Source organism: Podarcis bocagei (assembly GCF_964188305.1).
Source record: "Podarcis bocagei genome assembly, chromosome: 7".
NCBI classification, from domain to species: domain Eukaryota; kingdom Metazoa; phylum Chordata; class Lepidosauria; order Squamata; family Lacertidae; genus Podarcis; species Podarcis bocagei.
Genome location: NC_138132.1, coordinates 18,670,492 through 18,689,191, shown reverse-complemented (window position 1 = coordinate 18,689,191; position 18,700 = coordinate 18,670,492). Strand labels below are relative to the sequence as shown.

The window sequence follows — 18,700 nt, the reverse complement described above, 5'->3', positions numbered from 1 at the left end:
CACATACCCCTTTTCTCAAGCCTCAAGTGGTTTCTCCTGGGGGAGGGACATGTGGGGCTTTTGAGACCAATCAGGATGGGGTGGTGATCAAGCTTTTCACGGTCAAATGGTCCCATGTTCAGGTAAGGTAAAGGACCCCTGGACGGTTAAGTCCAGTCAAAGGCAACTATGGGGTTGTGGTGCTCATCTGGCTTTCAGGCTGAGGGAGCTGGCGTTTGTCCACGGACATCTTTTCAGGTCATGTGGCCAGCATGACTAAACCATTTCTGGTGCAACAGGATGCTGTGATGGAAACCAGAGCGCACAGAAACACCATTTACCTTCCCGCCGGAGCGATACCTATTTATCTACTTGCACTGGCGTGCTTTCAAACTACTAGATTGACAGGAGCTGGGACCAAGCAATGGGAGCTCACCCCATCGTGGGGATTCGAACCGCCAACCTTCTGATTGGCAAGCCCAAGAGGCTCAGTGGTTTAGACTACAGCGCTACCCACACCCCCATGTTTAACCCCCAGCACCTCCAGGTAGGGTTCCCTGCCTGAAACCTTGGAAGCCACTGCCACCCAGTATGGAGAACACTCAGCAAGATGGTCTAACTCATCTCCTTATGGCAGGAAGAGGCTACACTTTGTAGTTCTGGTAACTCACCACACAGCCTAGCCTCAGAAAGAGTTGGAGGTTTACAGTGGCTTCCAGTGCAGAGATTAGGAGCAAAACAGAGATACTTGCCATTGGCAGCCAAAACTGTGAAGACGTGGCTCTCCAATTCCTTGCAGCACCCCCCCAAAACAAGTCTGGTTGCACCAGTACAGAAGCTGCTTGTTGGAGAAGAGGAAAATAAGAATGTTTGGCTATGCAATTATAATGCAAGCCATTGAGATGCCAACAACCGTCCTTGACTTATTCCTGGACCAGCCCCAACTCTCTCCACATATACAAACATTTGATATGGGGGAAAACGCACACACCAAAGGGACAAACTGATGCTTGATTCATCCATGTGACATACCTCAACTTAGCAACTTCTTCATTTCCAGGCAAGAACAGCTGCCAGTTCTCAGCTTACAAATTCACAGGTGAGTTTGCCTTTGCTGTTGCTGCTCAGGATAGCATGGGTTTTCTTTCTTAAGCAAAGAAAGGGGAGGAGAAACCCTACATTCACCTTGTTTCCAGGCTGCCAAGTTCACCTCCCAGTCTAAAGGAAGGTCACCAACTTTTAAAGAAATTGGGTTCTTCTCCTAGGCCTCAATCAGAAACTTGAACTGTGGACATTAGCAGGTTATAAGGTACAGAAGCAGGCTGGACTGAGGTTATAAGGTACAGAAGCAGGCTGGACTGAGGTTATAAGGTACAGAAGCAGGCTGGACTGAGGTTTTCTGGTCAGTTGGGAACCCCCTGTCTGGATGGACAGATAACCTTAGGCTAAGCAATGTCACTTTAAGACCCTGAGCTGCAGGAGAAATGGAAGTTTTATTCCTATAGATGATTGACTCTAAAGAGGTTTTGTTTCCCAATGGATTCTATTAATGATTCACTGGAGAATGTTGCATTGGCAATAGTGACCCTTGCGTCCTATGGCTTATCTAGCTGCTGGAGCGGCTCCCATCCCTTCATCTCCATTCTAGGAAGAGTTGCACTTGCTGCGTGAGTCACGGGCAGGGGAAGGCTCTTCTCTATGCCTGCCAGAGACCGTCAAAGAACAAACCAGGACAGAGGCACAAGTCAGGAGCAACAAATATACAGGACCATACTTGAGTCGAAGAATACCACATGGTTTGAGCGAGGCTCACTTGACACAGGAAATTCTTCCTAGATCCCAGAGTTTCCAATGCCCAGACTGGGCTGGTGGACTTAGCCCAGTGCCTGAGAGTGCCTGCAGTACCATCTGCAGTTCAGTGATTCACCACATGGGACAGATTTCCACAAATCTCAACAACTCCTGACAACTCTTGCTTTGCATGCAGCATGCCTCCCTACCTCTCAAAACTGGACTCTAACCATCTACCTGGACAATACCTGTATGCTTAGTGTAAGCATACAGAAGGTGACTTGGAAACTACAATTAATTCAGAATGCGGCTGCTAAACCGGTGACTGGGAATGGCCGTCAGGACCATATAACGCCTGTCTTATAGGATCTACATTGGCTCTCAGTACGTTTCCGAGCACAATTCAAAGTGTTGGTGCTGACCTTTAAAGCTCTAAATGACTTTGGCCCTATATGCCTGAAGGAGGCCCTATATACCTGAAGGTCTCCACCACCATTGCTCAGCCCAGATACTGAGATCAAGCACTGAGGGCCTTCTGGCAGTTCCTTAACTGCAAGAAGTGAGGTTAGAGGGAATCAGGCAGAGGGCCTTCTTGGTAGTCAATGCCCTCCCATCAGATGTCAAGGAAATAAACAACTATTTGACTTTTCGAAGGTATTTGAAGGCAGCCCTGTTTAGGGACGTTTTTAATATTTGATGTTTCATCATGGTTTTAATATTCTGTTTGGAGCTGCCCAGAGTGGCTGGGGCAACTGAGTCAGATGGGCAACATACAAATATAACAACAACAACTACTACTACTACTACTAATGGTGTCTCTTGCAGCTCCCTCTCCTTTTAAAAATAAAAGAAGTAGCTTTCTCCCTGGGCACCCTGCAAATTATAGTGCTGGGAAGATTCTAGTTACTTGGGACTCAGCTATACAGCTGCAAATGTAACATTTTAAGTGCGTTATAGAAGTGTGACACTAGATGGTGATGGGGAGCTTATGGCAAAATCAATATATTTTTCAAAACTCTTTTTAAAAAGCACTTTCACAGCATTTTCATGTGTCTAGATTCCAACCTGCTGTCTTAATTAGCCTATGATCCCTGATCTCCCAGGTCCTAGTCTGATACCTTAACCACTACACCACACTGGTTCCATTCCATCCTCCTCCTCCTCCCTCCTCCCCTACTGAGAAGCATAATGTGAATGAGTGAAGGCTCTAAGTAATAATCCACTTTTCCTTTCCCAGGCTTCGCACTTGCATGGACTCATAATGAGGCATTTCCTTTGGCTGCTGTTCCTTGCAGGTAAGACATGCAGATTTCGGTATGTGCTAATAAAAGCAGTCTGGGATGTTTCAAGCCCCGTTGGTCTCCTGGGTCTGTGGGGTAGCATTTGGATGAAGGGTTGAAGAATATATGAGTGGCTCATGAGAGAGCAAGCAACAATACTTGCATGCATTGGCTCTGGAGTCATTCAGATCAAAATCAGTGGGACTTACTCCCAAGCAATAGTCTACATACCATGGTTCCAGAATCCAGCAGCAATCCAAAGAGTTGGAGGCTGCAGAAGAACCAGATACCTCCCTGGCTATGAAATAGAGGAGAAGTGTCATTTAAGGCTTTGAAGTTCTCCACAAGGGAAAGCAGCCCAGAGGAGATAGACTGGAGCCAGGGGCTTAAAAGGCCTCAGTGCTCCCAGCCTTTGTTAGAGTAGCTTAACTCACTTTGAGCTATCCATGGTCCTGAAATGGCTGCCTTCCCACCTTCCCCACGGACAAAGGAAGACTTGATAAGAAGAAGTAGCACTTGCAGAAAAGAGAAAAGGCTAAACCCCTAGCTAGAAAGTCACTCCTGAGACTTGAATACACTTAACAGGACATTTTTGCTTTGCATAGCAGATGCCCTCCTTGTGCTGCAACACAGGCTGCTTTCAAAATCCCTCTCAGATTCCTAAATATCTGGCCATGTGACCATGGGTGGTGGAGAGATGGATGTTTTGTACAGTGGGCACCCAGAGCCTCCTTGCACAGATTAAAATCATGGGGTTCTTTGCATTCTGGCTGCTGCATTTACAAACAATAGAGAGGCATTTATCAGGGAAACAGTGGCCTATGAGCTGGATGGAGCCCATGGCCCCTCTTCATCTGGCCCACAGCACCCCCTTGACCTTCCTGCCCAGATCCAGCAATTAGATTTGGAGGAAGTGACGTGCAGCATAAATAAAACAGAGTCTTCTTCAGTATAAGAATAAAAGCTTTACTGAGTTAAAATAAACTTGTTTGCAAATAACAGCATAGTGAAAAGAAGATTAAACTAGCTTCAGAGCATACACAGAGTTACTGAGTCACACAGAGGCTCCATTGAGCACAGGCTCCATCACACTCTGACACACACACACACACACACACACACACACACACAGAGAGAGAGAGAGAGAGAGAGAGAGAGAGAGAGAAAGAGAGAGAGAGAGAGACTGAGACACTGAGTCTGCCTGCAAGCAGATACAATACTTATACACATAATGAGTCATCCTCGAGATGAGTCACAGTGATTCAGCATGCTGAGTGATTGTGCAGCATTTCAGCATTTCACAGCATTTCTAGACTCCTTTACTGCTTCTGCTCTCAAATACCTTTGTCACATGACAGGAAGGCCATCTATTAAAGCCTATAGAATACTTTTTTTGAAGCCTTATTGTTGTACAGGGAGCATGGGGGGGGGGAGGCTCACAGCTCTGAAGAGAAGGGTTAATTTTCACTCTGTGCTGCAACATCTCTGGCAAAAATTACTCCCCTTGACTAGAAGGCATTTTTCCAGCCTGACTACAGCAGGATGAGAAGGGTAGAACGTGAGACTCAAAGTATATGTTTGTGAGAGAATAATGAGTATTGGTATGTGCACGGTGTGAATGGATTTGTGCAGTGTGAGCTAGTGGGTGGTGGCCCCACTCACTGCTCTCTCTGTCCATGGCCACTTTGGTTTTGGCTCCACCCACTGCTAGAATGTGGCCCTCAGAAAGTTGGCCATGAGAGAATGCGGCCCACTACATTTTGTACTTTTGCTTCATCCGATGCAAACTTATCCATTGTCTTCATGGTCAAGGGAGATGATAAAAACATTAAGAGGTCTTGGTTAATTTCTCAGTTCTTGGAGACGAATTCAGTTTATGGGTGACATCAAGGAGCTGGAAGCGAATTTTCATAGTAAGTGAGTAACTGACCAACCTTTCGTATCTGCTTTTCTGTTTCAGGTTATATATATTGCGATTACCCCCTAAGAATAAGCCCTGATACTTTGGTTGCTTGGAAAGGTTCCTGCGTGGTGATTCCATGCCAGATCAGTGAAACACATCATTCTGCTGAGGTCCGTGCCACGGATGTGGCTTGGTTTTTCCAGCCTGTTTGGGATAACAGTTCATTTGACTATAATGGCAGTCTGCTGTATGACAGTTCCGAAAGGAGGAAAGGCAACACAATGGCAGTAAGTCCTGCCTTTCAGGACCGGGTGAAGTTCATAGGCAATTTGGGCAACAGAGACTGCAGCCTGATGATTACTCAGCTCCAGACAAAGGACAGCGGCACGTACGGGGCAAGAGTTGTTGCTTCTGTTGGAAACTACAATTGGAGAAACAAATGGTTTCGTAACGCTACAGTCAACGTTATAGGTAAGAGTTTTGTAGAGCAGTTCTAATTTGCCTTCATCACTTATGAAGGATGTGGGACCCAAGCCCTTTTCTTTCAAAGTGTTGATAGCAGCGTTTAATATGGCAAGTTTCAGCCCATAAATGATGCCTGGAGGTTGCAAACTAGCAAAAGGATATGTGTAGGCTTCTAGCTGTAGGACATCCAAAGATTCTCTTCCTCTTATACAGTGGTACCTCGGGTTACAGACGCTTCAGGTTACAGACTCCGCTAACCCAAAAATAGTACCTCGGGTTAAGAACTTTGCTTCAGGATGAGAACAGAAATTGCACAGCAGCAGTGCAGCGGCAGTGGGAGACCCCATTAGCTAAAGCGATACCTCAGGTTAAGAACAGTTTCAGGTTAAGAACGGACCTCCAGAATGAATTAAGTTCTTAACCCGAGGTACCACTGCACTTAAGAACTTAAGAAGAGCCTGCTGGGTCAGACCAATGGCCCATCTAGTCTTGCACCCTGTTCTCATAGTGACTTGTGAGAAACCCATCCCAGGATCTGAGCAAAAGAGCACTCTCCCCTCCTGTGGTTTCTAGCAGTTGGTATTAGGATGCATTACTGCTTACTCCTAATCCCCTCCCAGAGGTACGGTTCCCAGAGTAGATTAACAATCAATCCCTCTTTGCAGGGAATCCTAGGAATTGTAGCTCTGGGAGGCGGATGGGGTCTCCTAACAACTCTCAGCACCCGTAATAAACCACAGCTCCCATAATTCTTTGGGGGAAGCCATGACTGCTCAAATGTATAATGTGAACGTTGCCTTAGATATGTCCATTAGTTTCAATGGGCCTACTCTGAGTAGGAGTTAGGGGGATATAAGCCTGGACATTGATGTAGGGAAGACACCAACATTTAGATAATTAAAGATGCACATTAATTGATTGTCCAATGTGCTCAATCCCCATTTCTTACAGGTACTTACTTACATGAGTCTCTTTTTTGTTGACTGGTTTTTAGCCACATTCTCCTATTCCCCTGAGTATGCAGATGCACTGCAATAATGTGGTGATACGTATCATCCAGAAAGAAACATTTTGATCTGATTTTCCAGACAGCCCAAAGGGTGTCCATGTTGGCATTATGAATGACCTGCCCATAAAAGAAGGAGACACGGTTGTGCTGTGCTGCTCTTCAGGCAGAAGTTACTCCAGAGACAACTGGTACAATTGGGTCAGGTCAGATCGCCATTCAGTTGAACATAAGTATAGTGCTTCAGAGCTGTTAATCTTCCCTGCGACCTCTGAACCGGTCACATCTTATGAATGTGAAGCATGCAACAATGCTGGCTGTACTTCATCCCAAATGGTCACCGTGGATGTACACTGTGAGTAGCACCACTTTATTTACTAGCTGGGGCCCTAAGGCATTCTGCACCAACAAATCCACAAGGAGAGCGAGAGCAGGTCATTCAGCATGCTTGGTCCATACAAGGTACATAGCATAAATGCACAGTCTACCTATTTGTGTAGCCAATTCAGGGATTGCAGGTTGAATACAAATGGATGAAGTCCAGGTTCCTGCAGAAAGAGCTTTCTTCTTCCAGCATTAGGTCCAAGCTCCGAGGGCCTTCTGGTGGTTCCCTCACTGTGAGAAGTGGAGTTACAGGGAACCAGGCAGAGGACCTTCTCAGGAGTGGCGCCCACCCTGTGGAACGCCCTCCCATCAGATGTCAAGGAATAAACAACTATCTGACTTTTAGAAGACATCTGAAGACAGCCCTATTTAGGAAAGTTTTTAATGTTTGATCTTTTATCGCCTATTATTATTATTCTATTGGGAGCCACCCAGAGTGGCTGGGGAAACTGAGTCAGATGGGCGGGGTATAAATAATAATTTATTTATTATTATTAGCTAGATAATACACTGTGGATGTCAAATATTTGATAGCGTTGTGTTTTATGAAAGTGTGGACCTTTACCCATAGAAACTGTGGACTATTTTTAGTTGTCAGATAGATCCACTGAGATCCACTGAGGCAAAAACAATTTGGTGATCTTTTTCCATGCTCCTAGAAACTGAGAGCAATGTAAACTGTGAGCATTCACAGTTGGCCCAAGAAAAGAATATGAGCGTCAAGAGTTTCAGGGCTGATAAATTATGTTGTTTTCCTGACTTCAGTGCTGTTTACTTGATATGCAACAGAGCCTTAGATGACGTGACTTTCCCGGGTTCAGTTGTCCAAGTGTGGGGTGTCTTCATATGATGGTTTCTCTTTGTCCTCCTCTCTTCCTGAAGTTGCCCCCAAAGATGTAAAAATAAAAATGACACCAGCAGGCAAGATCGAGGAACGGAAGTCTGTTCAGCTGAAGTGTGAAGTCGGAAAGGCAAAACCCCAGAATCTCACATACGCATGGTACAAAGATGGCGAATGGCTGGAGATGGACTCTGCGACTGAAGAGTTGTCCATTCCAGAAGTTACTTTAGCACACTCTGGCAGATACAGGTGTGAAGCCAGCAATAGTGTGGGCACATCGCGGTCCTCACCAGTCACACTCAGTGTTATTGGTGAGTAAGATAAAGAGAGAGAGACATTGAAATTGTACTAATGATAAAATCTTAGAGCTTGACTTCTGTGTTGTAGCCTCTTAAATATGACTGTAGTGGCTATGAGTTACTCGTGCATAAACTGGTGCCTCTCTAGGCTAATTTGCCTTGTTGAACCTTTCTGACTGCACAGCCCTTGCTCATCGCGGCTGCCTCAGTCGCTGGCAGAATCCGTCAGTGGGCGTTTCTTGAACCTCTTCCAACATAAAAGTTGTTTGACACCCAGTCTCCTCCTCCTCTCACTGCGCGGGAGTCTTCTGCGCAGGGAGGGCATGGGCAGTGGAGGACCTGGGCTCTCCTCACTGATATCCAGTGAAGAGTCCTGGAGCCCTCTCTCCGCTTCCCCCATCTGCCCCCCTTTCTCCCTGGTGTTGCACTGATTAGCTTCCCCCTCCACTGAGCTGTTTCTCCCCCTGCTGCTGGGTCCTTCGTCAGCATAATCTGTGAGCCTCCCCTTCGCCTCTCGCTCTGATGTCAGTTCCCTGACAATGACTATTATTACAAATACATCATTCTGTGATATAATGAGGTGGACAGGCGCAAGCTGATGTCCATCTTCCTTGAACTTTTCCCATTTCAGGTTTATTGTCTGATGAAAGTGGACTGAGGAAACATGCTAACTCTTTGGTGGCCTGGAAAGGATCCTGTGTGCTGATTCCATGCGAGATCAGCGGAACATTTAACTTTGCTACAGTCAACGCCACAGCTGTGGCTTGGTACTTTGAGCCTTTTTGGGATCACAATTTGCCAGATTATAATGGTACCTTGTTGTACAACAGCTTCAAATTCACAGAAGGCAATGCAAGAAGTGCTGCCTTTCAGGGTCGGGTGAAATTTTCAGGGGACCTAGGTAATAGAGATTGCAGCTTGATGATCACTCAGCTCCAGAAAAGTGACAGCGGCAGGTATGGGGCAAGAGTCGTTGCTTCTGTTGGAAACTATCCTTGGAGACTCAAGTGGTTCCTTGATGCCACAGTTAATGTTACAGGTAAGAGCTTGGCAGAACAGCTGTGATTTTTTTGTTCCATCCCATATAAAAGTGGTCTTTTAGTTGAGATGCAGAACCCTCCCTTTCAAAGTATCATCAACAGTGTTTGAGTGAAAATAAAAAATTCCTTCCAGTAGCACCTTAAAGACCACCTAAGTTAGTTCTTGGTATGAGCTTTCGTGTGCATGCACACTTCTTCAGTGTTTGAGTGGTCAACTTTCAGGCCAGAAATGATGCTAGCAGTGAATCATTCCCTCTATTTCCAAATTTCAGAGGAGAGGGGAGGTTTCTGTTTAGCCAAAACCCATGCACAAGTGCTAAGTATTTTTATATATTTTTATTAATTTCAACATACCAATTATTATACATTACACAGAACTTCACATCTTATACAATCTTTTTGGACTTCCATCAGCACCTCTGACGATCCACCATTTTTATCATTTCTTCTGCATTTCTTAAATTCCTATTGCCTTTAATTTTCTTAACTCACAATCCACCTCTTTAACCATTTTTGCAATAATTCAAATAATTTACCTCGCAAAGCTTCTTGCAAACCTACAAACGTAATCTGGCCATCACAATTACTTTTCAAATAGTCCGTAAATTTACACCAGTCTTCTGTGAATCTCTGGGATTCACAGAGAGGCACGAGTGCTGAGTATTAGCAGGCTCGGGGTCAGTTCAAGGTTGGCATAAGTACAAGTGATCTTTAGAAAAAAATACTAAGGCAGGTTTAGGGAACCTGTGGGACCGCCCCCCCCCCCCGCAGATGTTGCTGGGCTTGCAGGTGAGAATTCAAAGAGAACTGAGCATGTTCAGTGGCCATGGAATGCTGATGGAATGTTGATGTCACCTATTGAATTTCTTCACATCAAACTACTGAAGATGTAATGATAATTCTTCGATTGCATACATTGTCCCCCCCCCCCATGAGATGGACTGCCTTAATTTTTCTTTAGCAGTTTCTAGCCATCTGGAGCAGCTAGAACATGATGCTGAAAATGGAAGTGGTGGTACATTATGACATGCCGTCCTTTCCTAGATAGTTGTATCAAGAAAGTACGAGAGCAATCTTGTTGGTACCACTGACTGGGCCCCAAGAAAAAGACAAGCAGTTGGGCCCACTGAGGTTCTTCACCCCACAGTGTATTGTGTCCAACAGGCCCCCCCCCCCCCCAGGCCTGGAACTTTTGCTAAAACACAGGTGGATAGTGATGTTTTGGAGAAACTCTGTAGCTCAGTGGTAGAGCAGCTGCTTTGCATGCAGAAGGTCTCAGCCTCAGTTCCCAGCATCTCCGGATGCTTCATCCACACACACACACACATTTAAAGCACTCTTATACCACTAACAGTCATGGAAAGTTGTTGGCAATGTTGCTGGTTACCAGGGCTTTCCCACCCAGCTGGAACTCACGAGAACTGAGTTCCGGCATCTCTCAGGTGAGCACTACAGTGGTACCTCGGGTTACATACGCTTCAGATTACATACGCTTCAGGTTGCAGACTCCGCTAACCCAGAAATAGTGCTTCAGGTTAAGAACTTTGCTTCAGGATGAGAACAGAACTCGTGCTCCGGCGGCACGGCGGCAGCGGGAGGCCCCATTCGCTAAAGTGGTGCTTCAGGTTAAGAACAGTTTCAGGTTAAGAACGGACCTCCAGAACGAATTAAGTACTTAACCCGAGGTATCACTGTATTGCCATTATAAGAGAACAAAGGAGGCGTTCATGGTGAGTTCCGGCAACTTTTTTCCTAGAAAAATAGCACTGCTTGTTATGGTTTTGGAAGTAATATCTCCATGAGGCCAGCACCCTTAACAAACCATAGTTCCTAGGATTCTCCTTGGCTGTTAAAGTGGTATAAGAGTGTTTTAAACACATTGTAGGATAGGACTGGGTGAGACCCCTGTCTGAAATCCTGGAAAGAGCAGCAGCTGCTCAGTGTAGAAAATATTGAGGTGGATGGAGCAATGGCTTGGCTCGGTATATGACAGCTTCCTATGTCTTGGTGGCCAAGGCATCAGGTTCTCATCTGTATCAATCAGTTTATCCAGTAACTTTTTATCATCACTTTGCCCTAACTAGGGACTGCTATTTTTCTTTTCTTTCTTTCTTTCTGCGGATTTAGAGTCACCTCCAGAACCCAGGTTGGAAATAGTCCCTGCGATAGTCCATCAAGGGAGGACTACAGAAGTGATCTGCTCAGTACCTTACCATTGCACCGATGTGCTCGTACTCTTGACTCTCAGTGGCTTAGAGAAGCATCACTTGTCTCCACAAATAACCATGCTTGAAAATCAAATCACGAAGAAGGTGACGTTTGAACCCACATGGGAGGACAACGGGAAAACAGTGGGCTGCTTGCTGAGCAATCTGGATGGGTCAGAGATATCCCGCAGTACCATGAAACTGAATGTGAGATGTGAGTGCACAGTGGGAAAGGATGGCTCCTTTTGTGGATTGAGAAGATGGTGGGAGCAAAAATCAACTAATGCGATTAGCCACGTCATGACAAAGGCTGCAATAATATGCACCAGGGGTAGTGAAAAAGGGAATCCCACGCAAAGGGCCATCTAAGCTCTGCATTTAAACCTCCAAGGAAGGAGAGTCCACTTCCTGATGTTTAGTCTGAATCTCCTTTCTTGTAACTTGAATCCACTGGTTTGGGTCCTAGCCTCCAGAAAAGCCCTTTAGATATTTGAAGATAATGATAATGATGATGATGATGATGATGATGATGATAATAATAATAATAATAATAATAATAATAATAATAATAATAATAATAATATTTTTTATTTATACCCCCACCCTTCCCAGCCAAGGCCGGGCTCAGTGCAATAATAAAACAAGTTGAATGAATACAACTTAAAAACAAGATTAAAATACAACATTAAAATATTGAAACATTAAAATATTAAAATGCAGCCTCATCACAGGAGAAGAAAGAAAAAAGAAAGAAAGAAAGAAAGAAAGAAAGAAAGAAAGAAAGAAGAGGAGGGAATCAAATTGGCTTCAAGCCAAAGGCCAGATGGAACAACTCTGTCTTACAGGCCCTGTGGAAAGAAATCAGATCCTGCAGGGCCCTGGTCTCATGAGGCAGAGCGTTCCACCAGGCCGGAGCCAGTGTTGAAAAGGCCCTGGCTCTGGTTGAAGTTAATCTAAATTCCTTAGGGCCCGGGACCACAAGGGTGTTGCTATTTATGGACCTTGAGGCTCTCCGTGGGGCATACCGTGAGGCGGTCCCGTAGGTACGAGGGTCCTAGGCCGTGAAGGGCTTTAAAGGTCAAAAGCAGCACCTTAAATCTGACCCTACACTCCACCGGGAGCCAGTGCAGCTGGAAAAGCACTGGGTGAATACAGTGGCGTAGCGTGGGTTGTCAGCACCCGGGGCAAGGCAAGTAATTTGCGCCCCCTAACCCGTGGATTTGCGCCCCCTAACCCTAACCCCCAGATGTTGCGCCCGGTGCGGCCGGCCCCCCCTGCACCCCCCACGCTACGCCACTGGGTGAATATGCTCCCATGGCAGAGATCCCGTGAGGAGCCTCGCTGCAGCATTCTGCACCCGCTGGAGTTTCTGGTACAGCTTCAAGGGCAGCCCCGCGTAGAGCGAATTACAGTAGTCAAGCCTGGAGGTGACCGTCGCATGGATCACTGTGGCTGTCATATCTCCTCTCATTCTCCTCTTTACCAGGCTAAACATGCCCAACTGTTCCCCCAGCTGTTTCTCATAAGGCTTTGTTTCCAGACCCTTTATCACCTCGGTTTGTTATTATGTATGCAATCCACAAACAGGCACATTGACCTGATTTTCCAGATCCTCCCGAGGATGTCCAGCTTACTATTATGAATGATTTGCCAATAAAGGAAGGAGATGCCGTCATGCTGAACTGCTCTGTGGGCAGAAGTAACCCTGGAAACAACTGGTACAACTGGGTTAAATCAGATTCACATACAGTTGAACATAAGTATAGTGGCTCAAATGTATTGGCTTTCCCTGCGACACCTGGATCTGAAATGTCTTACACATGTGAAGTGTGCAACTATGTTGGCTGTACCTCATCCCAAACAGTCACTTTGGATGTTCATTGTAAGTAATGCTACTTAATTTGCTTTCTAGAAGCCCTGGAGCACACATCGTTGACCAATGTACTTGCTCACAGGGAGAGGGAAGGCTTTTGGAGGCAAGTGTATTCATTCAACACATTTAACCTGTCCAAGACACAGCCTCTGCCCAGCCCATGAAGCAAATTCAGCCTGAACGCTCAAGGAACTAAATCCTCTGTTCATTTGCGGGTGGCTGTTACACTGTGGATTCCAGGTGCTTTGTAGCTTCGCTTTGAAACATGTCAATGGAAACTGTGGGCCATTGTCACTTACAATTTGTACATAAAGACCAAACAGAGGGGGGAGAATTTGCTTTGGAGAGTTTGAGGATGATGTAAGTAGCAAGCTCTCGCTGATTGCACAAGAAGGAAGTGTGTGCCTGGGATAGGGCTGCCACATTCTTTATGTATGTGTCTTTGGGGACAGTACAGGAAATTCCTCTCTTGTGCAACTGGCTTTCATGCATGCCATGGCACTGCCAGGCAAGGAATGTCCAGCGTGAGGAATTAACTCTTTATTAGAAGTACACTTGCAAGTTAGGAACAGGCATGTCCACCAGTTCTACGTCTCTCAGCTACTCCTAGGTGTGCACCTGATGAGGCAGTTGCAGTGACAGAGAGGCCTCAACCTCAGCTTATGTATTTTCCCAGTGCTCCCCCCCTAAAAAAAATGTTTAGGGGTACTCTCATTTTGATCCAAGCAAATCACCATTTTATAGTTCAAATCGGGGAAAATAAAAACAATAAATGGACAAAAGTACAAAGGTTCACAAAATGTTTAGGGGTATGCATACCCCCATGTCCCCCCAGAAAAAAGGACTGTATCTCCCCTACCTGAGCTGTCTGCAAGCAGGCGAGGACTATGTCTGTGTGTAACCTGTTTCTGTGTCTCCCATTTCAGTTCTCTTCTGATCCTGGGAGACAGTGGAGCAGGAGAGGTGGGGGCAGGAGGCGGCGGCAGCGTGGGGGTCCTTGACTTTACACCAGCCTGACCTATCTCTTTCTCCTCCTGAACCTGTTCTTCACTCTCCAACGCTACAGTTTCTCCTGCCTCTGACTTCAACCCCCCTTTTCCTGGGTTTCTCCTCAGCATCCAACCACCACTCCTCAGTGTCCAGTCAGTCTCTGACAGTGCAGCAGAACTGACATGCAGCAAAACCCTTGGTGCTGCAGTGATGATGATGATTTTGCATTCATTTGCTTGTGTCTTTGTGTGATGCTTTGTATTTGTCCTCCCTACCTGCAGTTGCTCCCAAGGAGGTATACATTTTGGGAATGACAGAAAAGGTGGTCCATCAGTATAGCCGTTTTCAGGTGACGTGCGAAGTGAGAGCAGCTAACCCCCGAGAACTGAAATACGCATGGTACAAAGATGAGCAACAACTGCTGCAGGACTCTGCAGATAATGTGTTGACCATCCATGAAGTGAAACCAGAGGATTCCGGGACCTACCATTGTGAAGCAAGCAACAGCGCAGGCCCATCACGCTCCCCAGCCATTCTTATAGATGTCCGTTGTGAGTAAGATTGATTGAGCTTATTTATATGCCACCTTTCCACAGTGGGCTGGGCCCAAGGTGTCTTGCAACAAACATCCCCTTATTACCAGAATACAAAGAATTGCAGGGGTGGTTGTGGCTAGGAGTGCCTTTTTTCCGTTCTGGCTGGTTCTCCAGCTACAAACCCTTTTGGATAGAGATGACTCGGTCACTGTACTCCATGGTCTGGTATCTTCCAGATTGGATTACTGCAACACACTCAACATGGGGCTGCCCTTGAAGGTGATTCGGAAGCTTCAGCTGGTCCAAAATGCAGCACCCTGATTACTGGCTGGTGTTCCATTTAGATATGATATAACCCCATTTGAAATAGCTGCCTTGGTTGACAGTTCATTTCTGGGCCCAGTTCAAGGTGTTCACATTGGCGTTTAAAACCCTTAAACATCTCAAATATCTGAAAGTGTGCCTCCTTCACTACAGCATCACTTGGGTGCTGAGATTGGCTCTATTGGTAGTTCCTCTGCCCTCAGAGGCTGAATGTGGTGAGGGCCTTGGACAGGGCATTATTTGTGGTGGCCCCTAAGCTGTGGAACTCCCTCCCAACAGAGGTACACCTGGCACCTTCATTATACAACTTTCAGAGGATGCTGAAGATGCGCCTCTTTGCCCTCGCATTTAACAGTTGAGGTGTACGCTTTTAGGATCTGCTTTGTTTTTATGGCTTAAAGTTGTTCTAAATTGTTTTTAATACTGTTTTAGTGCTGTAACTCACCCCTAGATCTTAAGGTGAAGGATGGGTAATAATTGATTGATTGATTAATAATAATAATCTCTTCTCCAGAGGAGGTTGAGGGCAGCAAAATGGAAATACTTCAGAGGATAATGGTAGTAATGCCTCTTCTTCAGCCTCCTGGAAGTTCCAATTGCTGGTGCTGGTTTTATTGAAATGATGGGTTGTTGGAAGCCTTCTTTTGTTCTAATACCTAGGCACTAATCCTATTTCATCCCACAGCTGAGCACAGAATCCCAACATCTCAGACTCTGAGTCTCTGTTTCTGTACCAGTGGCCTTTTTCTTATGTCATATTTTCAAGCAGAGGTCATGGATGCTCATTCCACCCCAGCTGATAGAAACCAAGTCATTGCTAGTAGAAGATCACACATCCTTCAGGCAAAAAGCCAGCTTCATTTGCTAATAGGATTGTGGGGCTAAAATGAAATGTTGCCTACATTAAGCATTCCCATATTCACATTCTGAATTTTGCATCTCGCAATGTTTTCCATTTTGCTTTCCAAAATTTGCCTTGGGGTTTTGAAAGGCATAGACCTTTAAATGACCTAGGAATTAGGTTTGGAGCTGAGTAAACTGCAGAGCTCACCTTCAGTGGGTGGTGTTTAAGACTACTCCTACTCAGGGTAGACCCATTGATGGACATGGATAACTTAGGTCCATTAATTTCAATGGGTCTACTCTGCGTAGCACTTAATTGAATACTACCCAGTTTGTGCAAGAATTGGCAGGAACCACCTCAAAAGCAATATGCATAAGAATCCATTGGATTATATCTGGCCTAGAGATGTCCTGAGAGATCTGAGAGTGAGGTGCACAACTTTGCAGAATGATGCAGATAATGCTAGGGGTCTGTTAGTTGTGGGGATGGTAGGATTACGGATGTAAGATGGCACCCTTTTCCACCACATGCAGCACAGTTTCCATGCTGCTGCAGTTCTTCCTCCAAAAACTACATTATTTGTCTTCCTCTCCACTGTGGGAAATTTATGTAGCTTATGCAATATATGTAATTAACTATGGTGTCATTACATTATTCCATCTCATTTATTTCAAAATAAAGGAAACGCAGTGCAAATGGGAGCAAAAACAAAACACATGTCATAATAATAATAATAATAATAATAATAATAATAATAATAATAATTTATTATTTACACCCGCCCATCTGGCTGGGTTTCCCCAGCTACTCTGGGCGGCTTCCAACAAAATATTAAAATACAATAGTCTGTCAAACATTTAAAGCTTCCCTAAACATTTGCAGTCTGAAAACAACAACAATAGTAAAGCAATCATATTCGTTGGACTGGGTTACTCAAAATGGCATGGGATGATTAAGTGAACATAGACAATTTCTGCTCCTGTTTCTGTTTTTGTCATAATTCTCTGACATCTCTGGAATATGATGCTGAGTATGTTTTCTTTCTTTGCCCCAAAGCTTAATTTATAGGGATTTCAAAGAACTGAAACAAGCAGTCATCAATATTGTGACCACCTTCTGAGAACAAAGAAACAGAGCAAAGTCCCAAAGGATATGTCTGGATAAGAGAACCTAGAAGAAACCACAAAGGAGGAGGGGCAATCAAGATCCCAACTCCTTTCTCACAAGTGATGATTCTTCTGCCATACTTTCCACTCTTTTCTCAAATGTTGTCTTGTGTTCACATCCCTTTTGTAAGAGAATGAATTCTTGATAAACATCTCCATAAGATGAACCTTGGTTTAAATCCCCATTTAGAATCAAACAATGTTTGTAGGGTACCACATTGGCTACATTGGACCCAAAGCTTAGGCCAGTCTGGAAAGTCTCAGGTTCCTGCCTCCTCATCTCCCCATTTTTGCCTTTTCCTTTTGTGCACCGTCTCTGCATACTGACTGGGAAGGGCCATTGCTCAGTGGCAGAGCATGTGCTTTTAATGGAAAAGGTCCCAGTTCCAAACCCTGCTATCTCTTGCTCTGGGCTGGGGAAGATTCCTATATGAAGCCCTGGAGAGCTGCTGGAAGCCAATAACAGCACTGACTTGAATGGACCAATGGGATGAGCTCAGAATCCAGCCCCTTTCCATGTTCCTAATTGCCAGGAAGAGAGTATTCCCTAGCATACATTGAGGATGGGCGGAGGGAGGGAAGAGATACTTTCATTTGCTTTTTCATACAAACTCACCTAAGCTAACCTTCCCAAAGCAAAACCCAACTCTCCTTTGAAATCTACTTCACCGAATTTTGCATTGCACTAGGGAATATCACTGGCAGAAATGTGCTTATTAGGCATAATTGCATACAAAAATCCATACATTAATCTGTGCATGAAAATGTGTTTGAATCTTCTCAAAAACATTCCCCAAATTGATGTAAAAATGCAGCGAACTTAACGACTGAAAAACATGAGAAAGAGAGGGAAACCAAAATGGGCAGATTTCTCTGACCCTCATGAACATGCACTGAATTTGACTTGCAAAAATGGAAGTCACTTTCAAACTCCCACCATCACCCCTGGCTATTGATCATGTTTGCTGGGGCTGAAGGGAGTTGTAGTTTAGCAACATCTGGAGGGCAAAAGGTTACACACTTGTACTCCTATCAAGACAAGGGATAGAGGTCAGGAGATAAAGATGGTAGAATGGCCAGTACCAATGCTTTGTGGACAACATAAATGTATCCCCATGAATTGGTAGGGAGCGATTCTTCTGCTGATGTCCTGAACCCATGGCCTACCTTGTGGCAAGTCAGGAGTCAAGTCCCTAGTCCAGGGTCAATCCACATGTCCACATGTGTGCTGCATCATGTGATTGATTATGTGTGGTGGGGCTTACCTGGGCCCCCACAGTATTTTATTAAACTTGGCACCCCTGCACTGTTGTGTTTTCTGAACAGCTGTTGTCTTGATTCTAATGAGTGTGTGTGAAAACCAGCCTACTGTTTGAAACTGAAATTTACATTCATTGCTCCTCCCACTTAATTTCTGGCCCCACCCACCACTGGCACCCAGAACAGAATGCAGTCCTTGGGATGAGTAAGGTTGACCACATCTGTTCTCATCCAAATTTAACCCTCATTTGGCAATTCTGTTCTTAGCTGTTAGTTTCCTCCTGGAGCTTGCTGAGCTGATCAAAGTGTCTTTAAATAACATATTAAACATTAGTGTTGGCATTGCTAACCAAACATGAATACTGCTGTACAAAGCAATTGCTAGTCTACATGATTTGACTTGTTTTTTGTTTTGCTTTCATTTTTTAACAGACTGTTGTATTCATCCTTTGGGTTGCTCTGTATATTTTGTTCTGTTTTCTGAATAATAATAAAAAAATCAGTTTTAAGAA

The 18,700-nt window shown here is 45.0% G+C and overlaps 1 protein-coding gene across 2 annotated transcripts; it reads left to right on the top strand.

The window, feature by feature from the left end:
• Positions 1-771: 771 nt before the first annotated feature.
• LOC308592228 (B-cell receptor CD22-like) lies at positions 772-18,700 on the top strand. 2 transcript variants are annotated; one of them, XM_081203518.1, is made up of 10 exons: positions 772-1,078; positions 3,008-3,065; positions 5,011-5,424; positions 6,507-6,779; positions 7,691-7,960; positions 8,580-8,987; positions 11,116-11,409; positions 12,805-13,077; positions 14,340-14,609; positions 16,819-18,700. In XM_081203518.1, exons 2-10 carry the CDS (start codon positions 3,032-3,034, stop codon positions 16,821-16,823), a joined length of 2,241 nt encoding a protein of 746 aa, XP_081059644.1. In that variant the 5' UTR covers positions 772-1,078; positions 3,008-3,031; the 3' UTR covers positions 16,824-18,700. The 2 variants fall into 2 exon arrangements, with proteins under 2 accessions (XP_081059644.1, XP_081059645.1); XM_081203519.1 differs by lacking the exon at positions 6,507-6,779.

Coding starts and splice junctions, on each gene's coding strand:
- LOC308592228 (XM_081203518.1), top strand. CDS start 3,032: ATGAGGCATTTCCTTTGGCTGCTGTTCCTTGCAG. Junction 5,425..6,506: donor CGCTACAGTCAACGTTATAG/GTAAGAGTTTTG, acceptor CTGATTTTCCAG/ACAGCCCAAAGGGTGTCCAT. Junction 6,780..7,690: donor GGTCACCGTGGATGTACACT/GTGAGTAGCACC, acceptor CTCTTCCTGAAG/TTGCCCCCAAAGATGTAAAA.